Here is a 16,298-nt window from a genome sequence, read left to right on the forward strand (position 1 = left end):
AAATTTCTGCCCTCCCAGGACCAAGAAATATACTTTCAAAGCTTTGCCTTGCTGCCAGTAGAAGACCACTCTATTCCAACATATGTTTTGTACTGTTAATAGAAAAAATACATTTACTAACAAAAGCTTACTTTCTAAAGGAAAACAATTTTTTTCCTTGGAATTTTCAAGACCATCATTATCTATAGCTTTGGATCATTTAATACCATAAGAGAATAATTATGCATTCATTTATTCCAAGAACTCTTTTTATTGTTTTGTTTTCTTGAGATAGGGTTTCTCTGTGTAGCCATGGCCACCCTGGAACTCACTCTATAGACTGGGTTGTTCACAGAGATCCACCTGCCTCTGCCACCAAAATGCTGGGATTAAAAGCATCTGCCACCACCATTCAGCTCCCAAAACTCTTTATGTAAACCTTTTTCCTAACTTTTTTTTTTTCTTTTTCTTTTTTTGTTTTTTTCAAAGCACGGTTTCTTGTGTAGTCTTGGCTGTCCTGGAACTCATTTTGTAGACCAAACTGGCTTGGAACTCAGATATCTGCCTGCCCCTGACTCCTCAGTGCTGGGATTAAAGGTGTGCGCCACCACTACCTGGTCATCCTAACATTTTTATATTGGCTTATCACGGCTTTATGTCTTTCATCTTGCTTTGACTGTGAGTGCCCCAAGAGTAGGAGTTATCTTTCTTTTTTCCTTTCTTTTTAATCAGCTTAACATATAGCAAGAAGACCAAAAAAAAAAAAAAAAAAAAAAAGAATGTTTGGGCCTAAATAATAGAAATGACATAGACAGATAGACAGGAGGCCATGGTCATTTGAATGAAGACTGGGCTCTGCAGGCTGATGAGACAGCCTGGTAGAAAAAACAAAAACAAAAAACAAAACAAAACCCAGTGGCCCCTGGATCTGTTATTTACTGCTGAAATGCAAGGAAACACAGGGTGGGGCAGACATCAACAGGAAGACCTCAGTCACATGGGAAGTCCTAGTGCAACTGGACTTGGCAGGATAACTTAAGGGCAAAATGCTTTTAAAATATGCTGAGCATAAGAGACTATGCAGAGGAGCCTCTACAGAGACTATGGTGGCCCTGGGTTCTCAATCAATATCAGAATCAAGGCCCCAGAAGACCCGTCATTGCAAAAGAAGTCTGAGCTGCTCAGGTCTTCCTCCTCCTCCTCTTCCTCCTCCTTCTTTTTCTCTTTTGGTTTTTCGACACAGGGTCTCTCTGTGTAGCCTTGACTGTCTTGGATTTGCTTTGTGGACCAGGCTGGCCTCGAACTCACAGCGATCTGTCTGCCTCTGCCTCCCTGAGTGTTGGGATTACAGCCAGTATAACTTCATGACCTACGTTCTTGCTGAGATCTAGATGTGTGATGCACAGAGACTTTATACCATTCACCATGACGTTTTACTATGAGAATGAAAAATATTCTATTCCAACATGTGTCCATTTTTTTTGTTCATTCAGTCTCTTACAGGTAGGCGAGAAGGTATAGCATAAAGTTCCATACAGTAGGAGGGTATAGCACATGATTTCTCACTCGGCTTTTAGCACAGAAATTCTGTTTATCAGCAAGTCATTGGTTCTTTCTGCACCCTAATTCCCCATCTATAAAAGGCAGATCATAATAAGTCATTGTCCCCACAGGGCTACACCTTGAACACATTATGCTGGCTCTTTCTCAGAACATCAGCATATGATGCAACTTTCAGAATCTTTCTTTTCTAGTTGATGTCTACCCATTGTTTTTAAGGTTTTGGGCTTAAGTTCATAGCATTTCATGCTCATTTCATAAGGAGAAAACATTGCATATGGAACCTTCAAAGAACAATTTTCAACTTCACATGAAAAAACTAAAAGCCCAGAATAGCTAAAACAATTCTGTACAATAAAAGATCTTCTAGAAGAATTTCCATCCCTGATCTCAAGCTGTACTGCGAAGCAACAGTAAAAAAAAAAAAAAAAAAAAAAAAAAAAAAACCCTGCTTGGTACTGGCATAGAAACAGACAGTGGATCAATGGAATCGAATTGAAGACCTAGAAATAAACCCATACAACTATGGATACTTGATTTTTGATAAAGAAGCCAAAACCATACAGTAGAAAGAAGACAGCATCTTCAACATACGGTGCTGGTCTAACTGGATGTCTACTTGTAGAAAAATGCAAATAGATCCATAGTTATCACCCTGCACAAAACTAAAGTCCAAGTGGATTAAAGACCTCAGCATAAAACCAGACACACTAAATCTGTTAGAAAAAAGGTGGGGAGGAGCCTTGAACTCACTGGCACAAGAGACAATTTGTAAACAGAACTGAAACTGAAAAGCTTCTGTAAGGCAAAGGACACAGTCAACAGGACACAATGACAGCCTACAGGCTGGGAAAAGATCTTCATGAACCCTACATCTGACAGAGGGCTAATATCCAAAATACAAAAAGGACTTAAGAAATTAAACATCAACAAACCAAATAATCCAATTTAAAAATGGGGCCCAGTGCTAAACAGAGAATTCTCAACAGAGGAATCTGAAATGGATGAGACACACTTAAAGAAATGCTTAACGTCCTTAGTCGCCAGGGAAATGCCAATCAGAAGAACTCTGAATATTTACTGAATGAAGAATGGATTCCGTTTGCATTTCGCCACCTGCTTTAGACCATCTTAGCTTTATAATAACCAAGTGAGGTAGGTATCTGTACCTCCATTTTATAGGCAAGGAAATGGTCAAAGGGATGGGACAATGCGCGCATGACTTAAGTAGCAGCAGTGGGGTTTAATTCAACTCTAAAGCCCCCACCTTTCTGGCCAGGCCATCTTACTCTTCCACGTCTCCTGCAGGCTCTCCACTGGAGAAACCTCAGGACGGGCCCATTACCTCTGATGGACGTGGCTTTGCCCCTGATTGTTGGCTAATAAGCCAGACTTACCATACTCTTCTTGTCCGCCTTCTGGATGGTGTAGCCTGTGATGGCAGCGTTGCCGTCGTCCTTAGGTGGTGCCCATGTGAGAGCAACATTCTCTCCCCACACGTCTTCAATGGTCACAGTCTGGGGTGGCCCTGGGCGGTCTGTAGGATGGATTCACGCCACCACTGTGAGCTCACCGTCTCTTCTCCAGTCTATACCCTGCTACGTGAGGATATCTTAAAATGTCCCTCTTTTTTTCTGGTTACAGGAGGCAACACTCTTCCTGCCATGGGGGTCTGCACAGAACCTGTGCTTCCTTCATCTGAGTGGACCCCAAACAAGGCCAAGTGCATAAAGCACTCTTATACTCCTCTCAGCTTAGAAAACCCCTTAAGGTTTGATAAGAGGGAAACGGTGCTTGGTTTGAGGTTTCCTAGAGGAACTTTGCCTATAGTTAGAGCATCTGGAATCCCAGCAAATTGACCTCAACAACAACAATAACAATAACAACAAAAGATCGGAAACAAGGCTTTCTTAGCACATAATTAGATAATTTTGTTTGTTTGTTTGTTTTTTATACATACATAACCTTAAACTCAGAGCATCTTTAGCTTTTTTTTAGCAATTTATTTACTATGTATACAAAGTTCTGCCTGCATGTGTGCCTGCCCGCTGGAAAAGGGCATCAGAACTCATTATAGATGGTTTGTGAGCCACCATGTGGTTGCTGGGAATTGAACTCAGGACCTCTGGAAGAACAGTCAGTGCTCTTAACCTCTGAGCCATCTCTCCAGCCCATCTTTAGCTTTTTTATGTGCTGGAATTAAAGGCATGTAGCAATAGGCTGGGTCCTTAAATTCTTTTTATGTGTGAGCGGATTATGTGTGTACATGCCAGGGATGGGGAGGCACACACATGTGGAAGCCAGATGAAGGCGTCAGATGTCCTCTGTCATTTTCCATCTCATTCCTTTGAGGTTAAGAGTCTCTTCCTGAACCTGAAGTTATTGTTTTTCCAGCTCGGCTGGCAGGTAGCAAGCCACGGGAAACCTGGAATCTTCTCTTGACTCAGTGCCAGGTTTGGGCACACGCAGGACCAGGTGGCTGCTGACTTCCTGCTTGTGTGCTCGGCCCTCTGGGCCATCTCACCGGCCTCCTAAGTTTACTTACCGACATTTCAAAACGTTACAGAATAGTTTAAGCAAGAGGGATCTGTGTCTCAGGATCCCGACTCTTGTTTCCCTAACTCTGAGCTACAATGAGAACCAAGCTATTTATTTTCTATAGGTACTGACAACAAGGGATCAACTCCTTCTGTGTTTATCTGTTTGGCTTCTGTTGATGTTTCTTTACATAAGTAAAAAAAAGTCTTCAGTCTCTCTAAACAAGTAGTCAATGTCAGGTGGCAAGAAACATTTAAGCTGTCTAGAAGCTACTATGCTTTTTGGGTTTTATCTGTTTGTTTTTGGTATTTTGTTGTCTTACTGGCTGTTTCTTTTTAAATAATGGCTCCTTTCTTTCCTTCCTTCTTTATGTCTTCTTTTTAAATGTATTTTTATTTATTTATTCACTTATTCATTTTGTTGTTTGTTTGTTTGTTTGTTTTTGAGATAGGGACTCTCTATGTAGCCTTGGTTGTTCTGGACTTGCATTGTAGACCAGGCTGGCTTCGAACTCACAGGGATCCACCTGCCTCTGCCTCCGGAGTGCTGGGATTAAAGGCATGCTCCACCATGCCCGGCTTATTTTATTTTTGAAACAGAGTCTCTCTATGTAGCCCTGGCTGTCCTGGAACTCACTACATAGACCAAGCTGGCCTTGATTTCAGAGAGTCTCCTGCGCCTGTCTCCTGCGTCTGCCTCCTGCCTCTGCCTCCTGCCTGCTGGGACTAAAGGTATGCGCCACCACATCCGGCATCTCTTATTTAATGATTAAAATGCTTTCGTGTAGAACAGGCCTAACACATTCCGCTGTCTCCCCAAATGACAAAGGCATCTAGTCCCCATACTCCTTTGACAGAATGACTGCTGTAGCTCCTTCCTCGAAACCTACCAACAATCTGGATGTCAATCGAGGCGTTTTCCACGTATTTGTCCACTTTGACCTGTAGGTCATACTTGCCGGAGTGGCTCCGTTCAGCTTTCCTAATGAATATAATGGTATCAGTCTCTGAGTTGCGAATGTTTATTTGATTCTTATCAATATCTTTGCCATCCTTCTTCCAGGTCAGTTCTGGTCTTGGTTTACCCTAAAGTGAAAGACAGGAAGTTAAAGCGGAGAAATAATATTGTCATATACAAACATACATACATACATACATACAAACAAACATACATACATACAAACATACATACATACATATATACACAGATATGTATATATAATTTTAACAAGAATGGCCTAACTTAGGTGGAAAATGCCACCACCCTAATCCAACGGTGGGCGACACTAGGCAAGTAAGGCCCCTTCCTGCTGACTGCCTTCTGTGTGTCAGGTGCACAATGTTTGTTATTTTCACTGGCCCACACATTGAATAAGTATCATTAACATTGCTGGTTTAGAAAGAGGGATTCAGTGATTTGCCCATGGCCTTGAAGTAAAGAAACTTCTAGAACCAGTTCTTAGAGGAAGATCTGCCAGACTCTGGCAGGACAGTGCCCAAGGGTGTGTGCTCCAGGACACCTGGAACCTATGCTTGAATCTTGACCACTTAATAATGCTGTGACCTTGGGGAAATTGTTTTAAAAAATATCTGTGCCTCAGTTTCCCAATCTGTAAAAGAGGTCCAACAGCAGTGCCCACCTCACAGAGTGGGTTTGTTTGTTTGGTTTTTGTTTCTTTGAGACAGGGTTTCTCTGTGTAGACCAGGCTGGCCTCGAACTCACAGCGATCCCCCTGCCTCTGCCTCCTGGAGTGCTGGGATTACAGCCATGCGCCAACAAGCATGGCTTCACAGAGTGCTTACAAAGACTGGAGTCTTCTGCCGACAGCCCAGGTGTTTAGCATTGTCACCCACAGGCCTCTGAATCTCCTCTGTACTCTGCTTCCCATCTCAGAATGGTCTAGAACCTCTCTAGCTGCTGGCGCTATTAAGAAGCTATAAAGTTATTCTGTAGGAACAAATTTCAATTTCCTTTGTTGATTGCTTTTTTTTTTTTTGAGACAGGGTCTCATGTAGTCCAAGATAGTCTCAAAATCCCTGACTGGCCTAGGATACCTTTGAATTGCTTCCTGAACACCCCACCTCTAACTCCTGAGTACTAAGATTTCAAGTATGCACTACCATACCTGGTCTATTTGTTCATTTGATATGCATGCCTTGTTTTATACATACATGTATACATGTATGTATGTATTCCTTGTGTGGACCAGCTGTCTTGTTATTGGCCTTAAACTCATAGCAATCTTTTCTGCCTCATCCTGAAGTGCTGGGAGTATAGGCATGAGCAAGATGTGTGGGGCCAAAGAAGGGAGGGGCAGAAAGAGAGAGAGAGAGAGAGAGAGAGAGAGAGAGCCCTAAGTTGATTATTGAAAAGAGCCAGGTTACTTTTGCTGGCGCAATTATTTCACAATGGTATGTATCAAGATTTCAGAGTAGGATTCTTTTTGGTTGGGAGCCATTGTGGAAACCAAGAGAATACTGCTTGTTGGGTATGAGAACTTGAGTGCAAAACAGTGTCACAAATGGCTGGGGCACAGCAATTCTTCCAGCATTTCTTCCTTTCCATCCCGTCAGATATCCCTGTACTGCCCTACCTAGAGTCTTTAGGCAAGACTAGGTCTCCGTGCCCTGCAGAATTGAAATCTGTCTGTTTAGGCCTGGCGTGGTGGCGCACGCCTTTAATCCCAGCACTTGGGAGGCAGAGGCAAGTGGGTCGCTGTGAGTTCGAGGCCAGCCTGGTCTACAAAGTGAGTCTAGGACAGTCAAGGCTACACAGAGAGACCCTGTCTCAAACAAACAAACAAAACAAAACACAAAACAAAATAAATAAATAAATCTGACCGTTTTATGGCATTTTTCATTATTGACCTAATCTCTCTGGGGAATTCCGAATCCTTACAGGCTAGACTGTCTCCCTTGACCTTTTAAACACTCCCACTCTGGAAAGACAAAGTGAGAGGTTTCTGGGTTTTTGTTTTTGTTTTTTTTACCTGGAAAGGAATAACCAGATTGACAGCTTCTCCAACTCGGCGGATATACGTCTGCTTCAGGTGCCTTGGGATGCGAATCTTCGGTGGCTCTGGGGAAGGGTGGAGGGGCATAATTGTGCAGTCAGTACAGTGCCCGCCCTGGAAATGGCCTCACATGAGCGGATGCGTGGTGCCCATGACACAGCCTTGGGATCACACTGCTTTCAGGCAACCTTATATTTTTTTCACTAACAGCATACTTACTAAACTTGGTCCAAACTGCTTAAGTACGGATTTATTTATTTATTTATCTATTTATTTATTTATTTATTTATTTTTAAGGTGTATGTTTATGGGGTTAGGGAGATGGCTCGGCACCTAAGAGCATTTGCTGCTCTTCCGGTAGGCCCTGTTTGAGGCCCGGCACCGCATGGTAACTGACAACTGTGACTCCTGTTTCTGGAGACCCAGTGGCCTTTCCTGGCCTCTTTGGACACCAGGCACAGAGATGGCATCCTCACATACATGCAGGCGAAACACTCATAAACATAGTGTACAGCAAAATGACAAAGAAAACATTAGAGAACCGGAGGCCAAGCAATCCCCCTGCCTCAGCCGTTCAAGTAGCTGAGACTAAAGGCATAAGACACTATGACCACTTAACATGCATGACTTTTTTTTTTTTTTTAAGATTTATTTATTTATTAAGTATACAGTGTTTTTGGCTGCATGTACACCTGCACACCAGAAGAGGGCACCAGATCTCATTAAAGATGGTTGTGAGCCACGACGTGGTTGCTGGGAATTGAACTCAGGACCTTTGGAGGAACAGGCAGTGTTCTTAACCTCTGAGCCATGTCTCCAGCCCCCCCATGCATGACTTTTTATATGCACCGATCATTTCAAAGCAATTACTATGTAGAATTGTGCAGATATTCCAAATGCTGACATGTCTTATTATATAATACAATTCATATTTCTTGATGCAACCACTGTATTAATCAATATTGTTAAGCATTCAAAAGGTGTCAAGTCCATTATGATGGATGTTAAGTTTTACAGACTTCTTTTTTTAAAATTATTTATTAATTTATTCTTGTTACATCTCAATGGTTATCCCATCCCTTGTATCCTCCCATTCCTCCCTCCTTCCCATTTTCCCCTTATTCCCCTCCCCTATGACTGTTCCTGAGGGGGATTTTCTCCCCCTGTATATGCTCATAGGGTATCAAGTCTCTTCTTTGTAACCTGCTGTCCTTCCTCTGAGTGCCACCAGGTCTCTCCCTCCAGGGGACATGGTCAAATATGAGGCACGAGAGTTTGTGTGAAAGTCATACCCCACTCTCCACTCAACTGTGGGGAATGTTCTGTCCATTGGGTAGATCTGGGTAGGGGTTTAAAGTTTACCGCTTGTATTGTCCTTGTCTGGTGCCTTAGTTTGAGCGGGACCTCTGGGCCCAAATCTGCCAATCATAATGTTCTACTTGTAGGTTTCTAGGACCCTCTGGATCCTTCTACTTTGCTATTTTCCCATGCTTCTCTCATCTAGAGTCCCAATAGGATGTCCTCCCCTCTGTTCCAGTTTTCTGGTAAGTGAAGGCTTTCGTGGGACATGCCCCTTGGGCTAGTATGCAGATATAAGTGAGTATATACCATTTGAGTCTTTCTGCTTCTGGGTTAACTCACTCATTATGATCATTTCTAGCTCAATCCATTTGTCCACAAATTTCGGGAATTCCTTGTTTTTAATAGCTGAGTAGTATTCCATAGTGTATATGTACCACAGTTTCTTTATCTATTCTTCTACTGAGGGACACTTAGGCTGTTTCCATGTTCTGGCTATTATGAATAAGGCTGCTATGAACATCAGATTTCTTTTTGCTTGAAAGCACACATGTTTTTATGAACAAGTTGACAACAAACACTGTAAATTGTGCGCCTTGAGCTGACAAAAATATCAAGATGCCTCACTGGGTAAAAGTGCTGGCTGTGCAAGCCTGATGACTCATATGGAGGAAAGAGAGAACCAAGTATTGAAAGATGGGCTGGAGAGATGGCTCAGTGGTTAAGAGTGCAGCCTGCTCTTCCAAAGGTTCTGAGTTCAATTCCCAGAAACCACACAGTGGCTCACAACCATCTGTAATATGATATGATGCCCTCTTCCAGCCTACAGGTGTATACTCAGGCAAAGCACTGTATACATAATACTAAATAAATAAATCTTAAAAAGAAAGAAAGAAAGAAAGATGGTCTCCAGTGGGGGGTGGGAGGGAAAGTCGTGGACTCAAGGACCAACATTTCTTGTTTGACCAACAATGCTCTAAGACAAAGCTGAGCCTTCTCTTTAACTGTGAGCATACGGTTGGAGGGGAAGGCAGAGGCGCTGCTGTGCTTGGTGGCACCGACCAGATTCATACAAAGGCACCAAAGGCTCCATTTACCATCAGTGCAGGTGTAAGTACATTGAACAGAGCCTGAATACATCCACGTCATCCAGGAAATGGCTGTGACCTTAAAGACGCACTTGAGCTAGCATGTGGGTGAAGTGCCACCAGCGTTGGCTCAGAGAATCTAGACAAATCCATCAACTCGTCTTCTGAGAACTAAATGATAAAACCCAAAGCTGACCCCCTTAACTGCCTGAAAGGCCATATTCTGCGAACTTTTAACTTCCAGGAAACATTCATAAACTATCAAAGGAATGGCAGCAAAATAAATTTTAAGAAAGGGATGAACATGAGGGTATGTGTGTGTGTGTTTGTGTGGTGTGTGTCTCTGTGTGTGTGCACGCACGTGTGCGCGTGTCTGTGACTCTGTGAGGTTCTGTGTGTGTGCATGTGCCTGTGTGTCTATGTGTCTGTGTATACATTTGTGTATGTGTGTGTGCCTGTGTGTCTATGTGTCTCTATGTATACATTTGTGTGTGTGTGTGTGAAATGTCTCTGTGTGTGTGCATGTGTCTGTGTGTCTCTGTGTATACATTTGTGTGTGTGTGTAGCGTCTCTGTGTGTGTGCATGTGTCTGTGTGTCTCTGTGGTGTGTGTGTGTGTGAAATGTCTCTGTGTGTGTGCATGTGTCTGTTTGTCTCTGTGTATGCATTTGTGTATGAGTGGTGTCTCTGTGTGTGCGCATGCGCCTGTGTGTCTCTGTGGGGTGTGTGTGTGTGTGTGTGTGTGTGTGTGTGTGTGTGTGTGTGTGTGTGAAATGTCTCTGTGTGTGTGCATCTGTCTGTTTGTCTCTGTGTATGCATTTGTGTGTGTGTGGTGTCTCTCTGTGTGTGCATGCGCCTGTGTGTCTCTGTGGGGTGTGTGTGTGTGTGTGTGTGTGTGTGTGTGTGTGTGTGTGTGTGTGTGTGAAATGTCTCTGTGTGTGTGCATGTGTCTGTTTGTCTCTGTGTATGCATTTGTGTGTGAGTGGTGTCTCTCTGTGTGTGCATGTGTCTGTGTGTCTCTGTGGTGTGTGTGTGTGTGCCCAAGGTCACCCTTGGGTGCCATTCCTCAGAATGCTGTCCACCTTGGGTTTCTGTTGTTATTGAGCTTTGTGTTTTGAGGTAGGACCTCACTGGCCTAGAGATTTCTGACTTGATGAGGCTGGTTGGGCAGTGAGCCCCAAAGATCTGCCCGTCTCTGTCCCCAAGCACTGGGATTGCAGTACATCGCCATGGCTGGCTTTCTTATGTGGACTTGTGCTCAAGGTCAAGCCACCATGCCTGCATGAGGACTTTGCTGACTGAGCTCTCTCCCCAGCCCTAGAAAGAGATTTTGAAAAGCAAAAGCAAACCATTGGAAAAGTGGGGTAAACGTGGGACCCCTGCCACCTACCGATGATTTCCTTCACAAGAATGGGCTGAGAGTAGTACTTGGGCTCGCTGGCCCCAGCTGCATTAATAGCCTTCACACGTACAAAGATCTTTGCATCCGTGGGCAGACCATTGATGGTGAACTTGGTCTTGTCGATCAGGTCTGTGTTTGCGACTATCCAGTCCTCAGCTATAACCAGTAAAAGAAACAGAGACGAAGCGGGAACATTGTTCAGTGAAAGAAGCCATCCCAGGCCACTGCAACCAACTCCAACTTAGCATTTTATTCATTCTTAAGTCCTTTGAAAAGAACATGATTTGGACTAGACTCAGGTTATGACTACTTAAATATGTGGAAAAAATGCCCCCCAAATGCTAACGTAAACAACAGGAAGAATTAAATTAGACTCTGCCATTTCTGAAAAAAAAAAAAACAAAAAAAAAAAAACCTAAAATTCTTACTTAGGAATAAAACACCCTTTATTCTTAATATAATAGTAACTGGTTCCAATAATTTTGTAGCAGCTTTAATCCATGCATCTTGGCTCCACACTGCATGATATAATCTTGATATTTATGCTTTGATAAACTTTAAAGCTCAGACAGACAGGAAACTGCCCTTCTCGTGAAAGAAAAGGCACTCTCTTCTTGTCACATGGTCTCTGTGTTATCTCATTTGGTTTATTATCATGAGACATTGGTGTGAACAGAAAGAATTGATAATGTTCGTTTGCATTCATGAAGAAAAGCCAATTCTATCTACAAAGAGGGAAGGAGGCTCATGAGCTGATGGCCCATGAGTTGTCACAACCCTTTTCTCTCAACTAAAAAATTGGATTCCCCCTCCGCACCCCTGCCACCCCAGCGATTGGTAGCTCTGCCTACAGTCTATAACATCAAAAGACTTTAAACCCTGCATCCAGGATGTCCCAAGTGTTTCAGCTTCTAAGAAGTCAAAAATGACCACTGGCCAAAGAGAAGTCTTGGACCCGATGAGAAAGTTACCCCTTGTCTCCCAACTCTAGGGATATCTGTGTTGGGGTCATGGGGAGGCCCTTCATGGAAGGTCATGGAACATTCCCAGATACAGTTCAAAGAGTAAGAAAGTCCGAGAGCTTCCCAGAATACGTTACCTGGTAGATCACACGCAGCCTCCCCATTTTCATTAGACTGTTTGGCTGATGTACCTTTGAGAATCCGTCAATAAATTAATTAAAGACACCCACGTTCACACGAGAAGAACATTGTATCAGTGGTCAGCATTCTCTGTTAGTAAAGTATGCAAAGTAGGCAAAGAGACTTGTCTTCAGAGTAGTGACGCAAGAGACCAGACAGGTTAAGGGGAGGCAGGCATTCTCCAGAGAGGCACAGCTCACTCTGTACAGCCTGTGGGTTTTGTCTGCAGGCCTCTGGCCCAGAGAACGAAAGGGCTAAGAGAAGAGAAGAGGGGAGAGGAGGCTGAGACACCTCCAAAGGGGGAAGAAGAGCTGGAGAATAAAAGATCTTGAAGGAAAAGGAAGAGTCTGTTCTGGAATCCAGAGGGAGTTGAAAACATGATGCTCCCGTGGTGCGGGCTCCCACTGTCGTACTAGGGCTCAGCTGGGTCTCAGCACAGTGGAAAGGGGAGCCAGCCCCGACAGCTCAGAAAGCAGGCCTGGTTACCACGGCAATGAATTCGGCATCAAGAAAACACACCAGACATTCCTGTGTCCCTGTAGTCTATGTAAAGGGCTCACAGGACGGTTTGGGTCTTGTGACAATGGTTTGGAATGGTGTGTGCCTATCTTGGTACCAAGGAGATGAGCTGGGGCAACTAGTCTAGTGTGGCTGTCCCTGGGAATCTTGGCCCCCACCCCCTTCAAGGCTATCAGGACTATAGAGGAGGTTTGCTATCTTGACAATGGAGAGGGTGTGTGGATGATAAAAATTACTCATGACTTTGAAAAAAAAGATACATCTTTCAACAGTGGCCTGTTTGATAGTTACTGGGCTAGCTTCACAGAAGACTCACTCAGTGGATGGGGAAGTGAAAATGAGACAAGAGGAAAAAGCACAAAAGAGCAAAGAACAGAGAAAACAAGATGAAAAAGATGGGAGGGGAACAAAAATAGTCCATCTCTTCATACCTGAGCCACGTTAGCTCAGGGGAAGAGAAAGTAAATGCTGCCCAAAGGGTGGGGGAGGGGCTTTGTAAGTTGTTTGATTTGGGGGGGGGATGTACTTTAAGAAAAGGATGGACTAGGATGAAGGAAGAAAATAAGAATAAAATGCTTCAGGCATTAAAAATAAAACAAAAGACAGAATAGTAAACACACACACACACACACACACACACACACATACAACCTTATATAAGAAAGACTCGAGGAATAAACCTAACATGTTCAAAAGCATCAAACACTTCAGAAAATTAGTCTGGAGACTAGCAGCCATTAAAAGAGAATAAAGAACCAGGCAGCCACATTAAGAAAACAAGGAAAGACGAGGAAGATACACGTTACGAACGTTTCCATAGAAAGCTAATTCCGACATGTTACGTGGCAGACATGTACATAATGGCCGTGTACATATACATATGTACACCCTCATATGTATCTACACAGATCACACACACGTGATGTAAAATACACTTCGTTGTATTTTATCTAAGGTGGGTAACATCAAAATGACAGCCATCTATCATTTTGCTGTATCTTCTTACGTTTTAAACCTATCAGAAAGAAAAGAGTAAAGAATTTGCTCTGTTTCATTCACATACAGAAGGTTCTCGCTCAGAAGCCACATCACATATATGGTTAGGAAGTTCTTCTGCTGGCTGGGCAATATGAAAAGCAGAAGAGAGGGCTCAGGACAACGGGGCAGGGATAAACCAGACTCGGAAACCACTGGAAGGTTTTCTTGTTGAGCTCATCACAATACCCACTTCTCATGCTGTGTTAAGCCTGGTTTTTCTTGTTGTTGTTTGTTTGTTTTTGTTTTTTTCCTTTTAACATGCTTGGCTGCTTTTGGATCAAGGGCCTCCTGGAGCTTGGAGGGCCTCCTGGAGAAAGCACGTCAAGTAGAGTGAGGGTTGGGTAAAAGGAAGCGGTCACACGGGGTGCTTCGTCCCCGTCTCTGCTTGTTCCTGAGTGGCCATGGCCCCAGTGCAGTCTGGGATATCAAGTTTCTTTTCGTGAATTTCTTCTGCACCGTGATCCTCCTCCAGGGGCCCCCACTTGTGTTTACCTCCTTCATTCCCAAATGCGTTGTTGCTTCTTTCCTTCATGGGGAGCTTCAGTGTCAAAGTTTGGGATCCAAAGAGTGATTTTTTTTAAAGGTTAATTTTTTGGTTTTGGGGGCCTCAGTAAGCTTCTTTGGGGGGACTTTTTGCCTCCCGTCAACTAGAGAGGAACCTGAGTCAAGAGCCAGGGCTATTTCTGTCTCATTTGCCAACTGTCTGCCCTCCCTCTCTCCCTTGTTTCCCTCCCTCCTCCCTTCCTCCTTCCCTCCCTCCTTCCCTTCCTTCCTTCCTTCCTTCTTTTCTTTCTCCTTTTTTACTTCCTTTTCCTCTCTTTTTCCTATTTGGGATGAAGCCCAGGGCCTACCACACACTCTAGGCAAATGTTCTCCCACTGAGTTATGTCCACAGTCCATTTTCAAATGTCATTTTCTTCTGGTCACAGCAAGCAGGAAATTAAAAACATGAGGCCTTGAGTGAATGTCACACCTTTTGGTTCTGGTTTCCTGTGACATTTTCTTTTTCTCTCTCCTTTTTAATTTAATCGGAGGTGGGGTTGGATTTTTTCCTTTCCCTGCCAAAAATTTAATTTTCATATACTTGAGCCTTAAGATAGGTTCCTGTCACATATTGACGGCATCACTTATGCCCTCTGGGATCTAATCCTTCCTCTAAGAAGGAAGGAGAGGCTCACTGCATGGCTAAATACACAGTCTTGTCCTGTGATTGGCTGTATGTAGACTTTCACTGCTCAGTGGCGCAAATCTAGAAAAGGATGTCGTCAATGCACCACCATCCTGCGCTAGCACAGTGGTGATAGCCTCACAGGCTAATTCAGATGCTGTTAGCATCTACACTTAGAGCATTAAATACTCGAGGGAATCTATGTTCACCTACATCTCAGAAAGATGGCCTTTGGTTTGGCGTCATTTTCAGTAACAGAGTGATGCTTTTCTAAGAAAGACAAGAGAAAGCGAGGCACATCTCACCCAGCACTGATGGTACTCACTGTAATATCTATGCGTACTTACTTCCTTCAAAGCAATACTCTAGCACATAGCCATCTAAACCTGCCGCGCCAATCTGGTCTGGGGGCCTCCACTTCATCGTCACAGACGAGTCAGTCACAGAGTCAACAGCTAGAAGAGTAGGGGGACTGGTCACAGCTAAAAAAATGAGAGTCGGAGAAAGAAGAAGCTGTGAGTAGGAAGCCATGGCAGAGCACCTGCAACAAGAAGCAACTAAAAATACGTGTGGACGCTCCACGCTTTGCTAACACTCAGTGAGAACACCCGGAGCATGTCACGTGTAGGCCAAATGTCTGATTGACAAGAGTCTTGCAAAGACTACCACAACTCTTTCTTCAGTTTGGAATGTTTATGTGAGAAGCTGGGGGCCAAAGGGAGTTAAAGAAATCAGTTTGGAGGATCTAATAATCTAGGGTAGAATTTCCATAGTCCTATAATTTAAACTATTTATCATTTTAGGATATATATATATATATGGGATGATGTGTACATACATGTAGGTAACCAGTGTTCAAAAGAGAATTGTCAGCTGGGCGTGGTGGTGCACACCTTTAATCCCAGCACTTGGGAGGCAGAGGCAGGCGGATTGCTGTGAGTTCAAGGCCAGCTTAGTCTACAAAGTGAGTCCAGGACAGCCAAGGCTACACAGAGAAATCCTGTCTTGAAAAAAGCCAAATGAGGGGGTGCGGAGGGAGAGAGAATTGTCAGAATCTCCCAGAGCTGGACTTATAGGCAACTATGAGCTTGCCTCTTGTGGATGCTAGGCCAGACTCAGGTTTTCTGCCAGAGCAATAACTGCTCTTACTCACTAAACCATTTCTCCAGCCCTTAGACTTTTAATTGTAAAGCAAACTCTTGTACTAAGTTTCCTTCCTTCCTTTCTTCCTTCCTTCCCCTCTCTCTCTCTCTCTTCTTCTTCTTCTTCCCTCTTCCTTTTCCTTCCCCTCCTTCCTTTTTTTTTTTTTTTTTTTTTTCAAGACAGGGTTTCTCTGTGTAACAGCTCTGGCTGTCCTGGAACTCGCTTTGTAGACCAGGCTGGCCTTGAACTCACAGAGATCCATGTGCCTCTGCCTCTCAAGTACTGTGACCAAAGGTGTGTGCCCCCATGCCCAACTGAATCTCCCGTTTCCTAAATTCTTTAATACAGTAAGATAGTGGAGATAGCTTCTCTTCCATTTGCCTTCACTGGACTTCTTGTCGTTGTTTCAT

The 16,298-nt window shown here is 43.7% G+C and overlaps 1 protein-coding gene across 1 annotated transcript in view; it reads right to left on the minus strand.

Moving 5' to 3' along the window:
* The window catches only part of Mybpc1 (myosin binding protein C1), an 86,702-nt gene that overhangs the window by 9,262 nt on the left and 61,142 nt on the right, over positions 1-16,298 (minus strand). Inside the window, exons 22-26 of the mRNA XM_051172645.1 lie at positions 15,093-15,227; positions 10,867-11,034; positions 7,067-7,155; positions 4,967-5,162; positions 2,937-3,076 (exon numbers count right to left, since the gene is read on the minus strand). Coding sequence (XP_051028602.1) covers positions 2,937-3,076; positions 4,967-5,162; positions 7,067-7,155; positions 10,867-11,034; positions 15,093-15,227 — 728 coding nt within the window. The remainder of the gene's footprint in view (positions 1-2,936; positions 3,077-4,966; positions 5,163-7,066; positions 7,156-10,866; positions 11,035-15,092; positions 15,228-16,298) is intronic.

This window comes from Acomys russatus, chromosome 31, assembly GCF_903995435.1.
Source record: "Acomys russatus chromosome 31, mAcoRus1.1, whole genome shotgun sequence".
NCBI classification, from domain to species: Eukaryota; Metazoa; Chordata; class Mammalia; order Rodentia; family Muridae; genus Acomys; species Acomys russatus.